Source organism: Sinohyriopsis cumingii, chromosome 3, assembly GCF_028554795.1.
Source record: "Sinohyriopsis cumingii isolate HCF-2022 chromosome 3, ASM2855479v2, whole genome shotgun sequence".
Classification (NCBI taxonomy): Eukaryota; Metazoa; Mollusca; class Bivalvia; order Unionida; family Unionidae; genus Sinohyriopsis; species Sinohyriopsis cumingii.
Window position 1 is genome coordinate 147,595,394 of NC_142963.1, and position 25,211 is coordinate 147,620,604.

General features: G+C 34.6%; 1 protein-coding gene across 2 annotated transcripts in view; it reads right to left on the reverse strand.

Moving 5' to 3' along the window:
* Positions 1 to 25,211, reverse strand: part of LOC149804105 (phospholipid-transporting ATPase ABCA3-like) — a 121,155-nt gene that overhangs the window by 25,858 nt on the left and 70,086 nt on the right. For both annotated transcript variants that reach the window (XM_089954073.1, XM_089954072.1), the window contains exons 9-14: positions 23,247 to 23,401; positions 20,587 to 20,742; positions 19,312 to 19,522; positions 13,985 to 14,234; positions 11,194 to 11,405; positions 2,221 to 3,255 (exon numbers count right to left, since the gene is read on the reverse strand). In XM_089954073.1, the coding sequence (XP_089810199.1) occupies positions 2,221 to 3,255; positions 11,194 to 11,405; positions 13,985 to 14,234; positions 19,312 to 19,522; positions 20,587 to 20,742; positions 23,247 to 23,401 (2,019 nt within the window). The remainder of the gene's footprint in view (positions 1 to 2,220; positions 3,256 to 11,193; positions 11,406 to 13,984; positions 14,235 to 19,311; positions 19,523 to 20,586; positions 20,743 to 23,246; positions 23,402 to 25,211) is intronic.

Sequence of the window (25,211 nt, forward strand, 5' to 3'; positions counted from 1 at the left end):
TATGGTCAACCAAAATGTCCCACACATTCTGGGTAGCAGATAAATCCAGAAGTAGAAGGTCGGAGACTGGTCGTTTAATATCCTCTCCATCTGCAATATATTTTACTGATGGTAAACAAAATGGGATTTTCCCCGAGAAGGATGTTTCACTAACATCAGCATTATTGGTTTATTATAGAGAGGGCATAATATATATCTGTTATATATTTGCTGTAATATTTGAACATGTCTCTGAAAAGAAGACTAGTCAGGCAACCATGGAAATCCTTGGAAAAGGGAGCAGTTCCTAAGGGCTACCACCTATTATTGTCTGTGAAGAGTTGTGTGCCTGCTAACTTCCTCTGTGAATCTCTCCAGCAGCTCATTCTAGTTACAAATAGGTGACAGAGATGCTTAAATTAGAATTGCTTACTGGACTGGGGTTGCATACCATGACAGAAGTATTTTTTTTTAATATAGGGAATATTTATGACGTAAACAAAAAAAGGGCATGCAAATATAATGTATATTGTTTCATATTTCATTACTTTATGTAAGTTTTTTAAATTAGCATGACTGATGAGCTCAGGCGCTTTCATTGGACCCTCCAATTTAACTGTATATAATCTGGTAAATTCACCTGAATGACAATATTTTCACTAATGTTCCCAGATTTACAACTATTTGCCTACCTAGAATAACATTATCATGCTAACAACTACCATACCAGTAGCATTAAATGCAAAGTTGAACCTGTGGACAAATGGTAATTGCCTCTATCCAAAGAGAATAAGTACCAAGAACAACACAACAAAGTTGTTATTGGTAATAAAAGCTGTTGTCTGGAATGCAGCAAATATGGTTATAATGGCAATCACTGGCATCAGGTAACTGACAAAATCCCAGATGACATTTCCAAACCAGAATGACAGGTAACGTTACCAACTCCACCTGCAATCTGAAGTTGCTTTGATCCTTTAGATCTCTCCTTGATTAAAGAGTTGATAAAGGTAGACAACATGAAGGCCATTCTCATTATAAAGAAAACAAAATATGGCATCAGGTAGTTGACAAAATCCCAGATGAAATTTAAAAACTAGAATGACAGGTAATCAGCTCCACTAACAATGTGAAGAACAGTCTCATTATAATGAAAGAAAAACAACAACTTAAAAGCCAGTCAAGTCAATAATTATAGTAAAGATGCAACTCATTTTCAAATAGAAAACTTCCAAACTGCTTGTATGGATTTTGTGAGACCTCTATCTTTCCGGAGAGCATGCTACTCGGAGCAGAAGTAGTAACTGGCAATTTCACTGTTTTTACACCGATCCCAGTAGCAGGAGGAGATCACTCTATCTATCTGCCACCTAAGTGGGTAGATAACTTTTAGCTCATGACTAATATGTTTTACTCTGAAAGAACTGGATTTGCGAGGTAGTTGTAGTTCTCCTAAGTTCTTATGTTTAGATAACTCATTTGAAGCAGAGCTAATTGATACGATCTTTGTGTGTTGCAAAAATAAGTACGAAAAGTGAAACGCTAATGCATCAGCAGATCTGGGTCAATATCTATTATACATAAGCAAATATAGTATCAGTCTAAAATGTTTCCAGGATTTGATGTCAATACATTATATTGATCTGAATAACTTTTAACATGACATGGAAAAAAGGAGGGGACAATTACACTTTCATTGTTAAATATTTTTAACCATTCTTGTGCCATATATACACGCTTAAAAGTCAAGCACAGCTGCATACTACACAGAATCAGATCTGCTATCGCATAATGTGTCAGCAGATCTGGATCTATACAGTTTGTTATAAGTAATCAATAAAACAACTAACATGGACAATGATCTACTGCCGAATTGTGTGATAGCAGATCAAGGTCTATGCTGTTTGCAGTTGGACTCAAGTTATAACATAGCATGTACAGTATTGCTTTAGAAGAGACCATTTATGGAGGATGGATAGGAGATTCCACCTAAATTTGAAAAATATAGAAGTTTGTAAAAATTGGGGAAATTTAATGAAATCAACAAAATAGGGCTTGCGGATATGATGCATATTATTTCACATTTAATGATTGTTTGATATTCTTTGAGACTTTGTGATGATTTCAACAATCTTGTTCCTTCAATGGACACATGACTTTGACTGGAAACAATCTTGTAAATTCATTTTAATGTCAATAATTTCATTAATTTTCTTGGAATTAGAAGAGTTATGTACCTACCTAAAAGAATGTTGACCATGCTAACAACTACCATTCCAGTGGCAGCAGTTTTAAATGCAAAGTTGAACATGTAGACAAATGGTAATTGACTCCATCCAAAGAGTACCAGTACCAAGAACACGATTCCAAGGTTGTTGTTGGTAATATAAGCTGTAGTCTGGAATGCTACAAATACAATCAAAATGGCAATCACTGGCATCAGATAATTGACAAAATCCCAGATGAAATTTCCAAACCAGAATGGCAGGTAACCAACTCCACTAACAATCTGGAGATGCTTCGATCCATTAGCTCTCTCCTTGATTAAAGAGATGATAAAGGTAGACAAAGTGAAGGCCATTCCCAATATAAGGAAAAGTCCAACTAAAAACCCAGTCAAGTCCACAACGAATATGCTTTCATTGTAATGATTGCTTTCTTGTGAAATTCTCTGAGGAAATGGGTGATTGATTGTTGAAATAGAGTGCTTTTCATCTGTGTAGTATTTCAGAAGACTGTCCATGGTCTTAGCCAAAGCAACTGCTACTGCATGTAGTGGCTGTCCATTGTATAGGACTTGCACAATAGTCTTTGTCATTCCAGCACCCGCAGAAGACTGGGATAAAAAATTTACACCAATGATGTATTTCTTATTAAATGTTCCAATCCCTATTCTGTTGATTTCTGACAGGAAAAAGTTGTCAATGTTATCAAATTTAGTGTAGTCCCAGTATGTAACATCCTGCCCTTGTAGACTGTTCTTGTATGTCATTATTAAAGAGTTTTCAAAGGCACCGCCATTATTTCCATCTCCATAAGTCACCATGGTTCTTCCAAAAGGACTGAGGTCAAGTTTCAGAGGGGGTTCATCTCTAGATGCTGGCAGGAACTTTTCAATTGAAAGAGCTAGGGCTGTGAACATGACAGGCAAAATAAGCTGAAAAAATGTGACAGTTCTATTTCTCAAGGTGTGAACCATCTTCTTGACTACCATTGCTCTAAGTTGCTGAAGAAGCAGCCAAACTCCTGTGTTCTTTGCAAGGTCCTTGTTGAAATCTGCAAAAGATGAAGATGAACAGAATAATGGAGTGTATATGTCTGTGAATCTACTATATTTGGTGTGGATGCCATTAATGACATCTGTAATTATTATGCTGAGCAGATAAACCAGAGGTAACACATAGATCCATTTCAGTCATTAGACTTTTATACTTACCATTTACATTAGAAAATTACTCACTGCTACCTTAGAATCCAGCCCTCCTTGAATTACGAAAACAATCTCCGTCTGAATATAGTCCAAGGGAAGTAACTCTCACAGATTAACTCCCCTCATTGACCAGCAATATACCGGATATGGCCAACATAATATAACAGGATTCTCACATTTGTGGGGAGATTGATATTAATGTTTACTTTGCAAGACCATGTCACACTAATAAACTGCAGAAAACAGACTGAGTGTGTCACCAAACTAACTCCACTAGGTCTCAAATTTAGACATTACATTCAAAGTCTAAATGTATGAAAATTGCACCTATTTTGAAATTGGCATGCATAATACCTGATCATGTGGGAATCCAGAGTATGACAATTTAATAACCAGCTTTATTCAAGCGGCCACCACTTATGAGGTTATTTCTTTCTTTACCGACACTGCACTACAGAAAGCATATACTCTGTTCTGTTCTTCATATTTCTCAAAGAATCAATCGAAGAGAAAGAGCAGACAATTTATAAAATGTCCATCAATGGAAACTTGTTTTTAGAAGTGAAACCAGGTTAGGCCATCAGCCAATGAAGCAGGAAATTTGTTTGTGGTTGAGATCGTAGTCTAGTAATCTAAACAACCCAAGATTGGATGCTACTATGCCGGACAGGTAAACAACAGATGGCGACTGTAAAGGCCGCCAAGTCATAAGAAACTCCTGACCCATGAAACACACATCCAGGGGACGTCTAACCAGTCACACATCCAGGAGGAAGTCTAACCAGTCACACATCCAGGAGGAAGTCAAACCAGTCACATATTCAGGAGGAAGTCAAACCAGTCACACATCCAGGAGGAAGTCAAACAAATCACACATCCAGGAGGAAATCAAATCAGTCACACGTTCTGGAGGAAGTCTAACCAGTCACACATTCAGGAGGAAGTCTAACTAGTCACACATTCAGGAGGAAGTCTAACATGCAGTCACACATTCAGGAGGAAGTCAAACCAGTCACACATCCAGGAGGAAGTCAAACCAGTCACACGTTCAGGAGGAAGTCAAACCAGTCACACATTCAGGAGGAAGTCTAACCAGGCTGATATGAGTTTAACCTCCATACCTAGATAAACAAAAAGCTGAGAAGGAACGACTTCCGACTTGTTCACATTGACTATTGACTCGAAACTGCGAATAAAGTAGAGATGATTTTGCTGATATTATGCACCAGAATTGAACTGACCAAACATTTAGTTAGTGTTGTTCAGTTATGCTACTGTGGCTCAGTCTGACGTTTTGCTGATGGTCCAATGGATGAGAATGAGATTGAATAGAAGGATTGAGAATTATTTCAATGCCCTGAGGTAGCCAAAGGGAAGATATCTGCATTAAACTGTGAATAGATACATGAAAATATATGACATATATTTCAAGACTGAGGGCAGTAATAAACTTATCAGTTAAAGTCTATGACATAACTCAGTTTTCTGTTGGGTTTTGAAGCCAGAAACATTCTGTAATATAAAACCAATAAATCAGGTGTTTGGATTACCACCACTACCTGCTTCTGTAAATGGTCTGCCTTCATGGGCTCACTTATGATCTTTATCATGAATGTGGAGGGGCTCACTAAACAAGATCTGGAACCCCTCTGAAATGACTTGCATGGTCTAATAATTTGTCAGAATTAGGCTCATTCATTTAAGTCTGACAGAACATAAGGAGTATGACACCACAATGGAACATCAGCAGCAGGCGGGATGGACAGAAAGTCAATGACCTAGGCGTGATGCGTGAGGGAGGAGAAAACAAGGTTTCTTTTTTCTCCTTCTACCTGCTACTGGCCTATCTGCAAATGTCAGGGGCATTTAGCAACCTATAAATCACCTGCACAAGCACATTTTGCAGACGTCGCTGAGAATTATCAGTCACAGGGACAGCCAAGGAAGCAACTACTGGACTGGTAGATTTGGTTAAAGATGATCATAGTTTTGTCCAATTTGCTCGTTGACATTCTAGAAGACAACAGTTTATGTGGTATATTTTTACATATTATATGCAGTTTCAATATAGCTGGAGTGGAATCGCTTGGGGTGGATTCCACTGAATCTGAAGTAATCGTCAAAGTATATGATCTTGTTTCTATCTAGTACCTCGATATCCCTCATATAATAGTCAACAATTCCAAAATTCTGATGAATTTATATTTTACATTTCTTTATTTGCATACAACTTCATCATTCTCATAAATAAAACATTCTGTGTTGAAAATAAAAGGAGAAATGATATGTGTGATTGCCAAGGAGTTTTGGTGCATGAATCAGTTGAGCGATAATCAGTTGAGCATGAATCAGTTGAGCATGAATTAGTTGAGCATGAATCAGTTGAGCATGAATTAGTTGAGCATGAATCAGCTGAGCATGAATCAGCTGAGCATTAATCAGTTGAGTATGAATCAGTTGAGCATATTCAAGTCTCTTGAATGGGCTTATGTTCTACTGGCTAAAAATAATTTGTTGGAATTCAATCTTTTCTACTAACTTTTTTGATTGCTGATTATTAAAATACGTTAAGATATTCTAATAAATACAAAAGCAAGCATATAAACAAAATTAAGCCTATCAAGTCTGATGAAAAATATTTGCTTATATGCTCATACGGTATGTTAGTACAAACAGATCTTGTCCTTCAACCCTGAATACATTACATAACTCATCCCAGATGCTGTCAGGGAAATACCCATTAACTAAAATTAAAATATATCCATGAACTGGGTTTGATAAAACTCATTTCATTTATATCAAGCAAATAAGCCATTGCAGATTAAAAATATTAGATATTGCAGATTAAAAACATTAGACGTTCCACCATAAAATCAATGTCAGAGTGCCAAATATCAGAGCCTTGATTATCAATTTGTTTATTTTAAAAACGATGACATACATTTGTATATGTATGTATGTTTGTGTTCATCAGCTCAATGAAGCACCAAAACTGCAAACAGTGACCAGTGACCTAAACCCAATGTCATGTATGTTTCATTTTCAAACCTTTTTCACAATAGCACATACATGTCAGTTGTCAAATCTGTACAGGGACTAATAGCATACTGTCAAATCAGTACAGGGACCAATAGCATATTGTTAGATCTGTACAGGGACTAATAGCATACTGTCAAATCTGTACAGGCACCAATAGCATACTGTCAAATCAGTACAGGGTCCAACAACATACTGTCAAATCTGCACAGGGACCAATAGCATATTGTCAATGTTACCACTCTTTGATGAAGAACAGTGATAACAAGATTATCAAGATGACTGCCATTGTTGCCATGATGGAGGTCAGATAAATGCTTTGTTCATTCTGGTCCTGCTTTTCTGAAACATTCATATATATATATATATATATATATATATATATATATATATATATATATATATATATATATATATATATATATATATATATATATATATAGATATATATATATGCAACCATTTATTCAGTGGAAGCACCCGTATGAAACTTTTAAAGATATCCACCAAGGCATACATTTTGGTAGTTAATTAGCTACATTTTAATACATAACTAACTGCATATGACATTAACTGGTTCAATTAAAAAAGCCAATATAACAGTCAGTATAAAGATTTTGATGGTAACACTGTAGCAAACATATGTGCAATTTTTATTCAAGACCAGCTACATGGAATAAATTGTTGTGAAGATCCCATGTCAATATCACCATCTGTGCAGGATAAGTAGTGCAAACCCCATGTCAATATCACCATCTGTGCAGGATAGGTAGTGCAAACCCCATGTCAATATCACCATCTGTGCAGGATAAGTAGTGCAAACCCCATGTCAATATCACCATCTGTGCAGGATAGGTAGTGCAAACCCCATGTCAATATCACCATCTGTGCAGGATAGGTAGTGCAAACCCCATGTCAATATCACCATCTGTGCAGGATAACTAGTGCAAACCCCATGTCAATATCACCATATGTGCAGGATAAGTAGTGCAAACCCCATGTCAATATCACCATCTGTGCAGGATAAGTAGTGCAAACCCCATGTCAATATCACCATCTGTGCAGGATAGGTAGTGCAAACCCCATGTCAATATCACCATCTGTGCAGGATAGGTAGTGCAAACCCCATGTCAATATCACCATCTGTGCAGGATAACTAGTGCAAACCCCATGTCAATATCACCATATGTGCATGATAAGTAATGTAAACCTCATGTCAATATCACCATCTGTGCAGGATAGGTAGTGCAAACCCCATGTCAATATCACCATCTGTGCAGGATAGGTAGTGCAAACCCCATGTCAATATCACCATCTGTGCAGGATAGGTAGTGCAAACCCCATGTCAATATCACCATCTGTGCAGGATAAGTAATGTAAACCTCATGTCAATATCACCATCTGTGCAGGATAACTAATGCAAACCCCATGTCAATATCACCATCTGTGCAGGATAGGTAGTGCAAACCCCATGTCAATATCACCATCTGTGCAGGATAAGTAGTGCAAACCCGATGTCAATATCACCATATGTGCATGATGAGTAGTGCAAACCACATGTCAATATGAAATGTACGTCAAGTTTCATCACTTTTCTAAAAGTAGTTTGGAACGAGTAGCAATAACAAATAACCGCCTATTGAAACCAGACACGAAACTGGACAACGAGCTCTGGCCATGACTTAAGCTCATCTCATTTTTGACAAATAGAAAAAGAAGTATGAAAATTACAGTACCAAATTTCTTATGCTGATAATAGACCGAGATCTGCTCTACTATTTTGTATACTCAGATCTGAGTCTGTGCACTTTTTGGGAGAAGTAATACACAGAAAAATGAAACAAACAACATTGACTCGGATATACTATCGCATAATATGCCTACAGGTCAGGGTATATGTTGTTTTGCAGTTGAACTGGACTCATAAGATAGTATAATTGTTATGATTAGCATTATTTAGGTACACTGGCAATGTTGAATGACCATGCTCTGCACTTCATAAAGATGTATTTTGAAGGCAAAGGTCAATGTTATTAAATGATATAATCTTTAACAAAATCTTAATCTCTTATATCTCCTAGTTATTACAGAATTTATTAAAAGTCTTAGTTTTATAATTTAGTGTTCCAATTCAAGTTCATTGATTCAATACTTCAATGTGGTGCCATCTGATTTTAAGGCTAGAAAAATCTCACATAAAAATACTCATAAAATGACACACAAGGAATATTGATTGATTGACTATTGACCATTAGAAATCTGCTTCTAAGCAGCGCATTTAAGAAAAGCTGCATTTTTTTGTGCCATCACAATGTTTTTTTTGCACCTCTACAGTCAATGGTCTGATCCCTGTTTCCAGCATTGAATTTGTATATATGTGCTTGCCCTTCTGAGGTTGGTTGTTTTCTCCAGAATCTTCCGTACCTCTACAATAAGTAATGGACACAAGCCAACACCTTACCCACTAATGCTAAATTTTATTATTTGTTGTCCCCAGTATTTTCGAGAATAAATGAAAATTATGTAATTCTGTCCATTCCTTTCTGTGTGCACAGAGTTGTGCACTGCTCCTGCATCATTCAAGTTTGAGAATTCTAACTGTTGGAATAGACAAGGGATTGTCTACAGATGTGCACAGTGCTTTCATAATTTCATTCCACCCCAATATTCTCAGCATGTTTTTTAATGTTTTCTAATTTCATGGTGTTTGTTTTTGTAATCATATCATTATATGTTGTCTAATGTTGTAAAGCGCTTAGAGCTTCTAAAGATTAGGTGCTATACAAAGTCCTCATTATTATAATTATTATTATTATTATATATAACTTGGGAAAACAGCAGGTAGACACATTTCTAATTATTTCTAAAATATGTGGTGATTTCATGGCTTGAATAATGACACTCAACTCCTCCAATCAGTCAATTTGGCTCAAGACAAGTCAAACACTTTGGTGTTAGTGTGTGTAAGTGCACACTGGATTCAGAATTTTGATGGTCATCCTCGGGACAAAGCTGTGTGGAGTGGAAACGCTGGTATGTGTATGTAGTATAAAAGGGGTAGAAATAGCTCTGAAGAGTATGGATAAAATAGTTCTTTACTGCAGTTTTCTAGTCAGAACTTGTACTGTTTTGGACCTTCATTATACGTCAAGAGAAGTTTGACACAGCCTCACAAGGTACCATTACCAACAGCAACACATCCCCCCAGTCCCAAAATACATTGTATGGTTCAAAATGTTTTAGTCACCATCAAATTCTGGCAATTTAGTAATAGTTATATTCAATTTAGTAATAGCTATATTCACTAAAATATTGTTCACATAAAATGAGATAGAGAGTATTAGACATACATTACTAGCTAAACAATCTGTGTCTAACATGTTATACTGACTTTATTTATGACACATACACTACTAGCTAAACAATCTGTGTCTAACATGTTATACTGACTTTATTTATGACACATACACTACTAGCTAAACAATCTGTGTCTAACATGTTATACTGACTTTATTTATGACACATACACTACTAGCTAAACAATCTGTGTCTAACATGTTATACTGACTTTATTTATGACACATACACTACTAGCTAAACAATCTGTGTCTAACATGTTATACTGACTTTATTTATGACACATACACTACTAGCTAATCAATCTGTGTCTAACATGTTATACTGACTTTATTTATGACACATACACTACTAGCTAAACAATCTGTGTCTAACATGTTATACTGACTTTATTTATGACACATACATTACTAGCTAAAAAATCTGTGTCTAACATGTTATACTGACTTTATTTATGACACATACACTACTAGCTAAACAATCTGTGTCTAACATGTTATACTGACTTTATTTATGACACATACACTACTAGCTAAACAATCTGTGTCTAACCTGTTATACTGACTTTATTTATGACACATACACTACTAGCTAAACAATCTGTGTCTAACCTGTTATACTGACTTTATTTATGACACATACACTACTAGCTAAACAATCTGTGTCTAACATGTTATACTGACTTTATTTATGACACATACACTACTAGCTAAACAATCTGTGTCTAACATGTTATACTGACTTTATTTATGACACATACACTACTAGCTAAACAATCTGTGTCTAACATGTTATACTGACTTTATTTATGACACATACACTACTAGCTAAACAATCTGTGTCTAACATGTTATACTGACTTTATTTATGACACATACACTACTAGCTAAACAATCTGTGTCTAACATGTTATACTGACTTTATTTATGACACATACATTGCTAGCTAAACAATCTGTGTCTAACATGTTATACTGACTTTATTTATGACACATACACTACTAGCTAAACAATCTGTGTCTAACATGTTATACTGACTTTATTTATGACACATACACTACTAGCTAAACAATCTGTGTCTAACATGTTATACTGACTTTATTTATGATACATACACTAAACTATATCTATTTTGTTCTGAGTCTGCAGAAATAGCAAGTTTCACAGAACGTAAGGATGCATATCCTTTCCTCCAATAAAAACACAAATGCTGCTATTGATGTTTTTCAAATTTATATACAAATTTATAGAAATGTCTAAGCAGAAGACGCCCCTTAAAGTGATTGCCCAACCTACTTTGGCTGTATAATTCTATTTCATGAACCATCCTGATCTATTACTTGTTAAAACTTAGCATACATATTACATAATACAAATCAAATTCAAACTTACTTATAGAGACTGGTCTATTGATAACTCTAGTAGAGACTCCAACTGGATTACCACCGCTATGTCCCTCCTCGACTGAACTACAAGTACCTAATACATTGGATGAAGAGCCTTTCCTTTTGTCCAGTTTTGGCGAGTCATTTTTAAAGGAGAACGGAAGGTCTTTCAGTGTAAGGTTATGGAGTGCTTTCTTCTCATCAGCCTCTTTGCCTACTCTAGAATGTACAAGTAAAGGATTAGTCTATGATCTCTGAAGCTATTTATTAGTTGCTTACAGAATAAAATAAAGAAAATCAATAATTCAGTCCAAATAGAAAATAAGTTTTATTTTGGACATGGTTAAGTTCAATATACCATGTTACATTAAAACAGCAAATAATGAAATTCACGAAAACAAAAAAGAACTAACAAACAATGCAAATTAAATATACATAACAGTATCATAATTATTAGTAAATGAATACTGCTTATGACTTGGTTTTAGATATTAATAGTTTAGATTGGTGATGCATTCCTTGTAGACCTCAATAAACTATGATTATTTTATACAAAGACCCTCATAATTTCAGACTCAGTATGTCATCACATGTTTACAAAAGAAAGAAATATACAGAAGAAATATTACTTTTAACATTTGTTTTAAATATTTACTATAAGACTGTTTTGACCACTTATTGCAGCTCAATAAAACAAGACTTTCATCCAATTATCAGTGACAACCAAAAGGATTTATGAATATTAGATTAACTGAAGAAAATACTATATAATGCATCAAGAAGAAAATGACTAAAGACATGGCTTAATTATTACTAACAAACTTTGAGAAACCATGAAATTCAAATGAGTTTTTTTGTAAAAATCTTTATGATCATTTTGTTTTGCATTTTGACACTGTCAATGAGATTCCCCGTGTACATTATGTTTATTTTCTATGTTGAGATTTAATAATAAATTTAAAGCAAAATGTGACTGTACTAAACCTGATATCTATATGTGATATTAAACCTGATATCTATTAGTGATAATAAACATAGATATATATTAGTGATACTAAACCTGATATCTATTAGTGATAATAAACCTGATATATATTAGTGATACTAAACCTGATATATATTAGTGATACTAAACCTGCTATCTATTAGTGATACTAAACCTGATGTATATTAGTGATAATAAACCTGCTATCTATTAGTGATACTAAACCTGATGTATATTAGTGATACTAAATCTGATATCTATTAGTGATACTAAACCTAATATACATTAGTGATACTAAACCTGATATCTATATGTGATACTAAACCTGATATATATTAGTGATACTAAACCTGATATCTATTAGTGATACTAAGCCTGATATATATTAGTGATAATAAACCTGATATATATTAGTGATAATAAACCTGCTATCTATTAGTGATACTAAACCTGATATATATTAATGATACTAAACCTGATATCTATTAGTGATACTAAACCTGATATCTATTAGTGATACTAAACCTGATATATATTAATGATACTAAACCTGATATCTATTAGTGATACTAAACCTGATATATATTAGTGATACTAAACCTGATTTAGATATCAGGGAATATACAAACAACGATTTTACTGTTACAGATGGATATGAACATTCTCTCCAAGTAATACTGAACATATTGAAAGATTTATTTTAATACCTGGACTTAACCTGGACTTAACTGACAAGAATATAGCTTGTGATTAAAGAATATGGTCCCAGATCTCCTTGGTAATGATTTTTCATTAGACTGACAACAAATGGTGGACATCAGTTATAATTAATAGCTAAGAATATATATATATATATATATATATATATATATATATACTAGAAAATTCCTTAGCTATGCACCTGGTTTCTGCTGCTGGTTTTCCACAAGTAAAAAGTCTAATTGATGATTTCTTGTCTGATGTATTATCTTTTTCACACTTGAAAACTATGATCCATTTACCAGGCAATCACTTTAATGCTGAAGAGTGTCTTCTTCCTGGCCATGATGGCACAGAAATAACCATTTTAATCATATATATGAATATATACCATCAAAATGATGATTTTAGGCATTTTTGCTTCATATATATATTTTTCACTTGAAAAGTTATGAGAACAAAACTTTGTGGTCATAAAAAATACTATCCACCCCACCCCACCCCATTCAAAAGATTCTAACACCTTTCTTAAAAATTGGGAGCCATCATAGCTCCGTTGATAGAGCATTTGTCTCTGAATCCAAGAGTCGAGGGTTTCACTTTCCACCTAGGCCAGATCAGGTCAAATGCCTCTGTGTATCCTTGGAAAAGTCATTTAGCTCCCAATTCTTCTGCATGATTAAGATATTAATGTGTTAAAAGTGTTTTCCAAACCACAAAAACAAAACTTCTCTTGAACATTGAACATATGTACCCTTCCTATTTATAACTTTCAAAACTTGTTGCCAAAGTATCATAATTTAAATGATTCAGACATTATTACTGATGCCACTGAAAACAGTATTGCTGAAGCTGTTAAAAACTGTATTACTGACACTGCTGAAAACTGTATAACTGATGCTGCTGAAAACTGTATTACTGATGCTGTTGAAAACTGTATTACTGAAGCTGTTGAAAACTGAATTACTGACGCTGCTGAAAACTGTATTACTGTCTCTGTTGAAAATTGTATTACTGATGCTGCTGAAAACTGTATTACTGACGCTGCTGGAAATTGGATATGATGACTCACTCTCTGTTAATGCAGGCAAGACAAGAAGAAAAGACAACTTACTTCAGGAAAACCTCCTCCATTGTTGTTGGGGAAATACCAAAACTGGTAACTCCAAGCTTCTCCATTGAAATCTCCACAGTCTCAAAGAGCTTTGCAAATTTAGGTCTTTCATCAAATGGCAAAAGATAGGAAAGTTCTGAACTGATTTGACTCTCAAGTGTTGCCATGGGGACATGAGTCTGTATCAGCTGAGTCAAAGCCTCAACATCACAGCCTGGATGCTTTTCAATGATCATGTGGTATCCGGCACCTGTACCAATAGAGCAAAATACATGTAGGTAAAAGTATACTCGATACAAACTTACCATAAATATCAGAAGCTTTATAATCACTATAAACTCAAAGGACAATATTGAAAAATGACTATTATATACCCTCTCTTGAATGTATATATATATATATATATATATATATATATATATATATATATATATATATATATATATATATATATATATATTACATGAGTGAAGTACTAATATTTCATTTCTGACAGATCAGAAGGTGTATCTGATCAGAAGGTGTATTTGATCAGAAGGTGTAGGTGTATCTGATCAGAAGGTGTATCTGATTTACTAAACAGGCAAAGTATGACCTCAATGAACTCTTCAAATCTCAAGCTACTCACAAAATGTCACAAGAATCAGGAAATGATCTGAATTCAATTTAATATATTTCTTTCTTTGCAAAGGATGTAAATATAGATGTGATGAGCAACTGTGGATAATGCTGAAGATCACTGACTTCTAGGTGCATACCATATTTAGTACCTATAGGATATTATCAGAAGTCTTTTGCTGAACACACGATGTTGATAGTACCAGAAATCTAAAGGAAGAAAAGATAATTCAGATTTCAAGATGGCCTTTGCTGCTGATAGTTTAGGTGTCATATTGGCACCATTTTCATTTACTATAAACCAGATATTTTTAATAGTTTTTCAGTGAAAACCATAAACTATATAGGAACATTTAAAGAGAACATGATCCCAGTCTAACTTATTAGTCATACCCAACAAGATCTGAGTCTAACTTATTAGTCATACCCAACATGATCCCAGTCTAACTTATTAGTCATACCCAACAAGATCCCAGTCTAACTTATTAGTCATACCCAACATGATCCCAGTCTACCCAACAAGATCCCAGTCTAACTTATTAGTCATACCCAACATGATCCCAGTCTAACTTATTAGTCATACCCAACATGATCCCAGTCTAACTTATTAGTCATACCCAACATGATCCCAGTCTAACTTATTAGTCATACCCAACAAGATCCAAGTCTAACTTATTAGTCATACCCAACAAGATCCCAGTCTAACTTATTAGTCATACCCAACAAGATCACAGTATAGAGTAAACATCTAGTGAGACATTAATATCTCATACGTTTACTCTATACATGTTACAAAAGAGTATTCTGTGTGCATATAATCTGTTATGTTGGTATTGGAATTTTCAAAATGTACATTTCAATACAGGACATTGTCACTATATGTGGTGGACACATGTAAACATTGTATAGATAGATCATAATAATAATAATAATAATGAGGACTTTGTATAGCGCCTAATCTTTAGAAGCCCTAAGCACTTTACAACATTAGACAACACCTATAAGATAAAAAGCATATAATATTATTACAAAAACAAACACCATAAAATTAGAAAAACATTAAAAAATAAAAAACAGGCTGATAATATTTCAGGTAGGAAACATTATTAGGTCTTTAAGTTTGTTCTTGCAGTCGAAATAAGTGAGTTTTGAGAGCCCTCTTGAATGTCATTACTGTGTCGTTATATCTAAGTTCAGCGGGCAATTTATTCCACGTTGCTGGGCCCTGGTATGCAAAAGAACGCTGTCCATATGACTTTGTTTTCACAGTGGGAATAATGAGTATACAATTGTCAGAAGAGGAGTGTAAGTATCTTGCTGGTGTGTACACATGGGTGAGATCAGACAGGCATGTTGGACTAAAGTCTGACAGTGAAACGTAGCACAGAGAACAAATTTTGTGTTTGATTCTGGATTGAATGGATAGCCAGTGTAAGGTACAGAGCAGTGGGGAGGTGTGCTCTGATTGTGGTACTCTAAGTATGATACAAGCAGCTGTGTTTTGAACATTTTGAAGTTTCTGGAGTAGATATTGAGATGAACCAGACAGAATTGAATTACAATAGCCCAGTCTTGAAAGTACTAATAAACACACAAATGTTTTAGTGGCATCAACTGAAAGATATTTGTGAAATGAGCTGATGCGTCTCAGCTCAAGATATGCAGCCTTGCATATGTTCATGACATGCTGGTGCAATGTGAGAGTACTGTCCAGAGTAACACCGATGTTTTGTACTGATTGTGTGAATTTAATGTTGGTGTTGCTGATATTTATTGTTTGGGGTAAAGGATGTGAATGAGAAAGTCTTTGTGTTTTGATCAGAATGGCCTCAGTTTTGTCATTATTCATCCGCTGCTAATTGTTACATGTCATCCATGATTTCACATCAGAAATGCACCTCTCTACACCTTGGATGGCAATATCAACTTCAGTTGGGTGGCTAGATTTGTATATTTGGGTGTCATCAGTGTACAGTTGGTAGGGCACTGGATGATGATGTATGACACTTGAGAATGAATGAGTGTACAGAATGAAGAGAACAGGTCCAAGAACAGATCCCTGTGGAACACCACAACATACATCAACTGGGCTGGAGTGTATTCCATTTGCAGATACAATGTGTGTCCTGCTGACCAAGTAGGACTTGAACCACAGTAAGGCTGCATCATGAATGCTAAATACATGCTGGAGACAGTGAAGTAATATATCATGGTCTATTGTGTCAAATGCTGCAGACAAATCAAGGAGGGTGAGGACTGTAATCTTTCCGCTATCCAACACAGAGAGAATGTCATTAACTACTTTTAGAAGAGTCGTTTCAGTACTGTGGCAAGGGCGATATGCAGATTGTACATTGCTAAAAAGACTGTTTGAATTTAGATGAGATACAAGCTGGGATAGAATAACCTTTTCTAAGATTTTTTATATGAATGGGAGATTAGAAACTGGGCAGTAGTTCTTTAAATCGTTATGGTCTAGTGTTGGTTTCTTCAGCCCAGGCTTTACAATGGCAGTTTTGAAAAATGATGGGAATTCCCCGTATGAGAGAGAGGTATTAATAACATCAGTTAGTGAAGGCAATACTGGATCTAAGAACTCAAGCAGCAGTGAAGTTGGTACTGGATCAAGTTCACATGACTTTGGTGCACTCTTCATCAGGATTGTATGTATGAAATCCATAGAGACAGGTTCAAATGCTGCTAATGGTTGCCACTCAAATTCTATATCCCAACTGTATGGTGATGATGAGTCACTTGAAATTATGGTGTCAAACTTATCTCTAATGGTTTGTACTTTGTCACGGAAGAAATTTGCAAACATGTCCGGAAGGTCGACTGGAGAGAAGGTAGTTGGAAGTGGTGTTGATTTGTTCCTTGACATTAGCTTGTTAGTAATCTCAAAGAGCTCTTTGTAGCTGGAACTTTCCATGATCTTAGTAGTGTAGTGGGCTGATTTTGATGCATGGACTATATCTGTGACATTCTTCTTAGTGGCTTCATAGATTTGCTTATGAATAATGAGTCTGGTGGAAAGCTAGAGCCTCGAAGCTTTATGGTGGTCTCTTTTAGCAGTGCGAAACTGGTCCCTAATACTGCTATACCATGGAGAACACTTTTGAATTGATACTTTGCACTTGGAAGCTGGGGCATGTTTGTCAAGCAATGAATGCAGGCAGTTATCGAGTTGTTCTGCATGCAGTAGGAGGTAAGCAAGTTGTTAGGTTTGTTTGGATGTCATGCATTAGTTTGGTTCTATTTATCATATGAAGGTTTCTCTTAGTAGCAGATAAAGGTGGAGGGTTAGGGACTGATATGTCAAGATGGCATATAATGCAGAGGTGATCTGATGCAAGGTCATGGGATACCAGGGAGGACCGTAGAATGTTATCATCAGGTCTATGAAGAATCCAGTCGAAAATTTGACCATGTTTATGGGTGGGTTGGTTAACTGACTGTTTGAGGTTGAAAACATTAATGGAATCTATGAGTTTTGATGTATTTGAGTTTCTTGGACAGACAGAGTGACAGTTGAAATCTCCAAGATTCGGAAACTGCTCCCAAAAAAGAGAGTCAGCCAGCTTGTTTTTTCTACTAGGAGGAGGGCAGTATAGGCAGAAAAAATGGACTGACCTTTGCTCCAGTGTGAGTGTGGTTTGGACTAGTTCAAATGATGTGTGGTTGAAATTGAATGTTGTGGTGTAATTAAGACAATTTTTATCATGGAGTTCTTTGTGATGACAGTAATTCCACCTCTGCGATAATTATGGGGGAATGACTTGATGGAGTAACCAGTGGGTGTTAGATCTGTACACTTGGGCTCATTACCGGATGTTTTTAGCCATGTTTATATGTTGTGATCAGAATGGCCTCAGTTTTATCATCATTCATCTGCATCATATCATTAAGTAGAAAATAGTTTGATGAAAAGTAGAAGATTCAGACCATGTGACACATTGTGATGGCTCCCAGAAATGCTCAGTCCTGTATTCTGTATCAAACATGGACTCTTTTATGATACCAGATCCAAAATAGGGGATTAAATGTACATAAACAACATTTTTCAAAACATATCTAATGTGTGGTAGTACTCTGTATCTGTAAAGAGATACCAAAAATGTCTGTTTAGTTGTCCTTCAGAAAAAGTGTTGAATCTGGTGGATGGAGATAAGCACAGAAAAAATATTTAATGACTGAAAATGGGGAATAATTTACAGCTCCAGTCTGATGTGTAAACCAAATTTCATTGAATTACATTCAACAACTTTGGAGTATTACCATGGAAACTAAAATGCACTGATAAACAGACCTAAACATTAAATATATTAAATTGAAAAACCGTGACTATCGAAAGGCACATCTGGATCCCTAATGTAATTTGTGTAAGACGTTTTATGAACAGTTTTGAACTTGCACTTGAGAAATAAAATTTTGAAGAAGAGACACGTAGAATGATTAAATTATTTTTTTCTATTCACATGTACACTTCAACAAGTTTAGGATAATTAAGGGAAACTTTAATATAAGATTTTTGCTAAGGTATAAAAACGATTAAAACATTCCTAAAATAGTTTGATGTAAATACAAGAAATTAGCTGTGTAAATCTGCTAGTGCAACTGTTTTCTAAATATGGAAACATTCCATATTTTGGTGAAAAAGATTAAATGATATTTTTGTATTCCCATGCATGGTAACAGTTTTGTTTACTAACCATAGAGTTTTTTGAGGAACATGGATGTCCCACAACATCTGACAACTCCTTCAGCCATAATTGCAATCCTGTCACTCAGGATATCTGCTTCATCCATGAAATGTGTGGTAAAAATAATAGTTCTGCCCTGGCGGAACTGCTGTAATATGTCCCAGGTCTGTCGTCTGGCAGAGGGATCCATTCCTGAAGTAGGTTCATCTAGAATTATCACCTGAAATAATATATCACAAAATATCCAACATAAATGAACAGTTTGTAAAACACTGACTTGATGAGGATTCCTTTTCACCACTGTTTCTTAGAGCTTAAGTGAAAAGTATGAGTCTTATCCCCATCCAAAGAAATTTCCATACTCATTTAGTCTGTGTATTTGTTTCATAACTTTCTTCCAAGCAATAAAGAAAATATTTGCATAAAATATTAGCTTATTTGTCTCAATTCATTATCCCTCTAAGGGTCTGCAAGTTCGAGTAACGCAGAAGCTTGAACATATTTTCTGGCATAAAGCACTATCTAAATTTAAAGCCAAGCCAAATCAACTAACAAAAGTTAGTCAGAGGGACTATTCATTTCTCTAACATATTTGCATACAAAGATGAACCCAGTGCAATTGTGGAGGCATTTGGAGAAAGGGAATAATATTCTAATTATTTCTTAGACATTGACTATAAAAAAAGAACTCTGCAAAAAATTTGAATGATACTGAATAAAACCTGGAACAAAGGTCGCAGTGACTTATCATTGATGAGGGCTACATTTTATCATCATATACACACACAGTAATGGCTTGGGGCCAGAATCATAGAAATTAGGGCCAAGAATGATTTTCTTTAACAATGTTAAATAAATACCAGAAAGTAGGTCAAAATGAAAAAAAAGTCACATTATAATTGTTTGGGTGTACTAAATACTATACATCCCAAAATACCTGCATCGTGCATAGTTCATGTCCAATGAAATCAGTTAAACGGTTGTGAACCTTCATATGCAAGCACACAAAAAATGTATCTAAGTGGATTTTTAAAAACAGTGTCCTTCTTAAATGGAAACTAATGATCACAGTTACATTCAAAATGTAATAATATTAGCCAAACATTGATCTCTGGTTTCATAAAAGAATGTCTCAATAGTTTGATTGTCCAGTACATATTGCAAATACAGGATCAAAATTGAAATGACTTAGTATTGTTTCTCATTTCTACTGTAAATAAACATTTTTGTTGTTGATATCAGTGTCTGTAATTTTGTGAGAAGTACAATAGAACAAAATCCCACCTTTGAACCAGCAATAAGAGATATCCCCACCGACAATTTTCTCTTTTGCCCCCCAGAGAGTGTATGTGACTGGGCATCTCGCTTAGCCTGGAGTCCTAGAACCCTTAGCATCTTTTTCACCTCTTTGTTTACATCACCCCATGAACAGCCCTTCAACTGAAATTCAAGGAAACATATAAAACATAAACAACCTTTTTTTTATTTCTATTGGAATTAATTTCTGTAATTTTGCTTTAAATATTTAATTTTCATCAGATTAAATTTATTGATGGGAAAAAGGTCTGTTATTACCACAACTCTGCTGCAAGAACATAATTACAAAAGGTGGTGGGGCCCCAGAGTGGCCAAGTGGTCTAAAGCGCTCTCTGTTATGGGTTATTGCCATCTCACCTCTGTCAAAAGGTGGTGTTAATCATCCAAAGGTATCCTTCCAACTTTAGATGAAAATATATTTCTGGCTTACATGTGTTTCATCAACGATCACGTTATGAGTAGCCATTTGACTCGTCGGGCTAAAGTAGAAAATTACTTTCTACAACACATCTTGGACTAGAAATCTTATTGAAGTCTTTCAACTAAACCTCAAGAAAAAAAATTGTTGACATGTGCTTTATCTCGTTGTCAACACCAGCACATCCAGTGCATCATTTAAGGAAGTTGACTGGTAATAACCAATTTACTTTTCTGTGTATGTTGATTAAATTATTACCAAATAGAACAACTGAAACTAGATATATGTTGATGGAATGCAACAATCCTTTTACAGTCATCTATGAATGCAAAACGTAATCAATTTACAGACTTGCTAGAAAAGTTTTGAGTTCTGCATTCATAACAGGTGAAACAAAATTATAATCTCTATAGCAAATTTATGTATAAAATTACATGATTCTCCATTTCACTGATCTGAGCAATATAATATGTTTCCAGCATGAGAATTAATGCAGTTTAGTCATTTTATTCCAACAATAGTTATCTTTAAATGTATATTAACTAAATCTGATTGTTAGACACATTTATAAGACATTCAATGACCTGACACAAATAAACTGTATGGATCTGAAATAACAGGATAACCAGAAATGACTGTGTACTAATATCAAATATCCCCACTGATGGAGCCAATAAAGATGCACAGTAAATGTAGAATATGGTTCCATGTTCTATAGGAAATATTGCAAATGTACAATTCCATTATACATGTAAACCTTACACAGTATCTGAAAGTATTAAAATTGAATCACATTTTGCTGTTTGTGTGATTTTTACGATATCTCAACATCAAGTCAGTGATCTAATGGCATTTGATAAATTTTAGTAGTTGGAAGAAAACAGACAAGAAATGTAACAGTGTGACATATTCAAAATAGGATGAAGATTTACCATTATTATATACTTTTATATCATATAATTTTTTTCATTTGTAGTTATACTTTTCTCACCATTTGCCAAACGCCCCACAAAAAGTTAGAAACTTATTCTTCTTTTCCCATAATTCAATTACTAATAAAATGCAGTACAGTAAATCAAGTATTCATCAGAGTTATATCTAAATGCTTTGCCAATCTTTTTATTTTCTAAACACCTGAATAAGTCACTGAATGTGAAAAACAGTTCAGCAACACATAATGTTAGCAACAATGGACATCTTGCCTGAAGATGAATGGATTCAGGGAGTTGATTATTGATCTTCCACATTGTGCAAGTCTGAAAATTAAGGTTTAATGCACAAATTTATAGCATTTAATGTAGCATGAAAAACTGCAACATGCTTTGGATATTGTAAGAAATACCCAAACATAAATTCACTAAAAACATAAATTCACTAAATAAAGGTTCATGGTTATGCACGTGACTGTGTCAGTGAAGTTGAATTTGCTCTGGTCAGATATATCCTTTAACAAATAAAACTTAAAAGTGGACACATGATACAAGAGTCCCTTCCTATAATTATGTTGAATTCTTTTGTGGGCTTGCATATAAATGAAAGGATTTTGTCTATTGCATACATGGCAGATAAAATATTTGGTTCTGTCCTATAGGTATGTTGACCAGAACCATACAAGTGTACATAAAATATAGTATTCCCTTGCTATAGCTATGTTGAATGGAACCATGAAAGTGTACTGTGTACTGAGGTTGCATTAATATCCAAACAGGACACTCTGTAGAGAGGGACTGCTGTATTAAACAGAGTAAAAAATGGGACACTCTGTAGAGAGGGACTGCTGTATTTAACAGAGTAAAAAATGGGACACTCTGTAGAGAGGGACTGCTGTATTAAACAGACTAGAAAATGGGACACTCTGTAGAGAGGGACTGCTGTATTAAACAGAGTAAAAAACGGGACACTCTGTAGAGAAGGATTGCTGTATTAAACAGAGTAAAACACAATTCTGATTAATCTCTCCCTATTTTGAAGCTATCTTCTCTGCAATGGAAAACTGGCTTTTTAAAAGTGATTCCCTCTTTCATAGGAATAAATTAATAGACATTCATACCTTTATGTAACTTCATAACAAGGGTGGCCTCTCTTGAAATAGGCCTCTGAAAAAGAACACTACTGTCCAAATGTAGACAACAACTCTAGCAAAACAGACATTGCCACAAAATAAAAGTAATGATAGCATCAACAAATTTACAGATAATTATTATCTTACCAGAGCAAAGAACTTGAGATGTTCCTCAGCTGTCATGGAGTCAAAAAGGATGTTATGCTGTGGACACATACCCAGATTTTCACGAACCTTGGAAATGTTAGTTCTTATATCGTAACCATTGACTATAGCTGTGCCGCTTGTTGGGGGGATGAAACCTGGGTGGGGGATACAAAGAAACATACTTATTTTTAAATGATACTTTGAGTGCTGATGGGCATAGACTCTTTTGTCAAATATGTGTCTCTCTAAGCCCACTTCCACAGATGGTTTCTATATAAGGAAGTACCATTCCGTTATATCGAAACTTCAACAAGAGAAACATAACCAAAACATCAATATTTCTACTGGTGAAATAATGTATATAAACAATGTGGAAAAAATAGCTGCAAAATTATATATTTTCTTCATTAACATTATGATTATGTAACTGTTTAATATTTGCCTTATTACATACACTGAATGGCAGAAAAAAAATATCATAGACTTTTGCCACCCACCCAGCTTGTGATGTGATGTTATTCTGGCCAACAATGAAATTCCTGATACCAATGTAAATGTTTGCATAGTTATTCTGTGATTCTGTTACTAACAAAGTGCAAATTTTAAATATGGAATGTCTTCACAATAGCTTCAGTCAGAAACTCTACAAGCAGGGTGCTCTCCATTGACAAGCTTTTTTATTATATATGGCAACTCTATATGACTTTTCATGGAATGTTTGAATATATCCTTTGTATACCATAATTAGCCTTTATAATGAGTTTCTTTTAATACAGATTTACCAATGTTGGATACCCATGGCTGGTAAATGTTTCTACATTTACGACCACTAGCAACAATAAAATGTGCACATTTAAGTTTCACATGTTTTGACTGAATCTGATACGAAATATCTTATGCCCCTGTGAACACATTGTGGCAATATAACGAGATGAGGGACAAAATTAGCAACCCTAACTACCGGTAGGTTTTTGAAAGCCACTTTAACTGCATACTGACTACTATATTGTTGCATCTAAAGACACCTGCATTTCCTAATGGAAAAAGAGTACCAAATGTACCATCACAAATTTTGATGGCTTGATAATTTTGTACATCATTTGATGATACAGTATTATCCAAACCGAGTCTTGCACATAAAATGAACACAGGACAGATGAATACACTTGTTCACAGTAATGTGTGTACAAAAATGTCAAAATATACAGAATGTAGAGAACTCAAGTTGCTGCAGTATTCCTGAAAAATTAAAAATCTGGTGTTTACCAGCTGTGAAATGGGAACATTCAGAAAGAGATAGGGAGAACGGCAATAAATGGCTGAATGCTTGTCTTATAATCATGTTTAGAATAACTTTGAATAAATAGCTTCTTCCTAGTTATTTCCTTGTCTGTGTGAATTACATTTACTTTCAAAATGACAAATCTTTGAAATATTGCTATAATAAAAACTCACATGGTTTAACTGATCATTACCTGCCTACCAACAAAGTCTTTACATATTATGCAACTGCTTTTAGCATGCTGCAGTGTTACCATTGTTTCAGAACAGAATTATATTCTTTTTTTAAAGACAGGAAACAATAATAGATGATTATTTATTTTGAGAAATAAAATGTTTGACACGTTACTTTTGTTGTTTAAGTAGTAATGTATTTATGTAGTCATTTGTGGAATCAGTTCCAGAAAGATTCCATAATCTTTAAAAAGAAAAATTAAAATGCCAATTAGGGAATTATAAGATCCCTATAAACGTTTAATTTAGCATCTCTATAATGATGTCCTATTTATGAAATTAATCTATTCTTGCAACTAGTATGCTCTTCACTTGGTTTCCTTGCTATCTATTATGATAATCCACTAATTAATATTAAATGATTTAATTATGTATCATAAGTAATACTATTTAAAACTGGCCAATTGAAATGTGTGGAGTTACACCTTAATGTGACTGCCAGCTCACATT